The following is a 2,338-nucleotide window of genomic DNA, read 5'->3' on the forward strand; positions in this document are numbered from 1 at the left end:
CCTATATATAAGCAGTGCCTATTCTTTGATTTACATTCCAAACCAGTCTCTAAAAAAGAAAAGTTATAGAGCATTAAATCTCCTTCAACTTCCATGGCGAACTCAGTGGTTCTGGTTTCATTGGTGGCTTTTGGTCTTCTTATGTTAACTTCAACCATGACTCGAGTTGAAGCTGCCCACAGGGCCTTTTTCGTATTTGGCGATTCTCTTGTCGATAATGGCAACAACAATTACTTAGCAACCACTGCTCGAGCCGATTCGCCTCCCTACGGCATCGACACTCCTAGCCGTCGTCCCACCGGCCGCTTCTCCAACGGAAAAAACATCCCTGACTTCATCAGTTGCTCTTTCTTTCTTTAACTCTTTTCCATGTCTATTCTGTTTTTTACGTTAATGCTCCATCATGCTAATTGAATTGACGATGTTTATATCATAGGTAATGCACTTGGTTCGGAGCCAACATTGCCATACTTGAGTCCTCAACTCACCGGAGAAAAACTGCTTGTGGGTGCCAACTTTGCTTCAGCTGGCATTGGAATCCTCAATGACACCGGCATTCAATTTGTAAGTCCTCTAAACTGAAACCTCGAATTATAAACATCGATATTCGAATGTTAATTTTTTTTTCGTTACATAAAATCCGAGCTCAAATTTTGAAGTGAAACTTCCCTTAACGTTCATAGTTTCCATGGTAATGTGACACTGTCGGATCCCCGTTTAGCCTACTTTTTTGAAATGATACATTGGCAGATCAACATTATAAGAATGTTCCGGCAATTACAATACTTCGAAGAGTATCAGAGACGGTTGGCTGACCTTGTCGGAATCGACGAGGCACAGCGGATTGTAAGCGATGCTCTTGTTCTCATCACTGTCGGCGGTAATGATTTCGTCAACAACTATTTCTTGGTTCCCTTCTCTGCAAGATCCCGACAATTCCAGCTACCGGATTACGTTAGATATCTCATCTCCGAGTACAGAAAAATTCTTATGGTAAATTTCTTTTCCTTTGTTTTAAGTTTCCGTCTAGGGACGATAATAGATAGTTAAAAATCAAATATTCAAAAATCATTTGATCTAGTCAAGAGGATCTCACCTCATAACGAGTTTCTGTTATATCTGTTCTAATTTAACTGTTGATAGATCAGACGTGGAAGGTTAAAAAAAATGAAATAAATATCAACTTAGAAAGAGTACTTGAGATTATACTGCAAATGCAGAGATTACATGATCTAGGAGCTCAAAGGGTTCTAGTAACCGGGACCGGACCATTGGGGTGTGTTCCGGCGGAGTTAGCGATGAGGAGCCCGAATGGTCAATGCGCCGCTGAGCTGCAGCAAGCGGCTTCCTTGTTTAACCCACAACTGGTAGAGATGATAAATGGACTCAACAGCGACTATGGTGCAAATATCTTCATTTCTGCTAATACTCAGCAACAAACCAATGATTTCATTAGCAACCCTGGAGCCTATGGTTAGTACACAAATCCATAATTCAATATTTTGATTGAGTTTAATGATATAAATAATAATGTTTATAGAAAAATTAGTACATTTAGGCAGTCGCACGAAAAAGGGACATAAATATTTAAGAGTAATAAATGGGTCATTGATTGGATAAGAGATTGGGTAGAAATGATGAAATGGGAAGATGAACAATAAAAGGCAGTGTGACTTGTTGTTGACTTCATTAAATATTTTACCCAATTCTTATTAATGGCAACCTACCCCCACGTACCATCATTACATATATGATTAAACGTAACAGATATTTTAAACGTGATGTCTGTAGGATTTACAACATCGAAGATAGCGTGTTGTGGACAAGGACCTTATAACGGTTTGGGGTTATGTACTATAATATCAAATTTATGTCCCAACCGAGACGAGTACGTGTTTTGGGATCCATTCCATCCTTCCGAAAGGGCTAATGGCATTATCGTGGACATGATCTTGCGTGGTTCCACCAATTACATGTCTCCCATGAATCTCTCCACCCTCTTGGCTCTCCACACCAACACCAATACTTGACTTTAACAACACTTTGATACGAGGATGATAATAGTCGGTCGTCTTTATAAAAGTTTTAAATTATCATATATTTTAGTAATTTTTATTTGTACTCTTAGAATTTTATAAATTTATTATTTTCTGAAATATTAAAAGTTTATCCTTTAACATAAAATCTTATATATATGTTCCTAATTGAGATTATAATTTTTAATCCATTCATGTTTCAAACTTATCTATAACAAAATTATTTGCTTTCCACTATCTTTCCAAATTTCAAAACTTTGTTGATTTTTTTTCGAGAAAAAACGTGCTATGTTGCGTTACTT

At 37.4% G+C, this 2,338-nt stretch overlaps 1 protein-coding gene across 1 annotated transcript; it reads left to right on the plus strand.

Annotated features, from left to right (window-relative positions):
• The first annotated feature begins 54 nt into the window (after nucleotides 1–54).
• On the plus strand, nucleotides 55–2,119 carry LOC120182849 (GDSL esterase/lipase At5g33370-like). The gene is made up of 5 exons (XM_039187701.1): nucleotides 55–340; nucleotides 437–564; nucleotides 751–993; nucleotides 1,221–1,473; nucleotides 1,792–2,119. Exons 1-5 carry the CDS (start codon nucleotides 94–96, stop codon nucleotides 2,028–2,030), a joined length of 1,110 nt encoding a protein of 369 aa, XP_039043632.1. The 5' UTR covers nucleotides 55–93; the 3' UTR covers nucleotides 2,031–2,119.
• Nucleotides 2,120–2,338: the final 219 nt, after the last annotated feature.

Source organism: Hibiscus syriacus, unplaced genomic scaffold (assembly GCF_006381635.1).
Source record: "Hibiscus syriacus cultivar Baekdansim isolate YM2019G1 unplaced genomic scaffold, ASM638163v2 tig00112738_pilon, whole genome shotgun sequence".
Classification (NCBI taxonomy): domain Eukaryota; kingdom Viridiplantae; phylum Streptophyta; class Magnoliopsida; order Malvales; family Malvaceae; genus Hibiscus; species Hibiscus syriacus.

Bases quoted from the DNA above. Each gene is read 5' to 3' on its own strand.
- LOC120182849 (XM_039187701.1), top strand. From the start codon at position 94: ATGGCGAACTCAGTGGTTCTGGTTTCATTGGTGGCTTTTGGTCTTCTT. The intron at 341-436 runs GTTGCTCTTTCT...TTTATATCATAG, and splicing joins AAACATCCCTGACTTCATCA to GTAATGCACTTGGTTCGGAG. The intron at 565-750 runs GTAAGTCCTCTA...ATACATTGGCAG, and splicing joins ATGACACCGGCATTCAATTT to ATCAACATTATAAGAATGTT.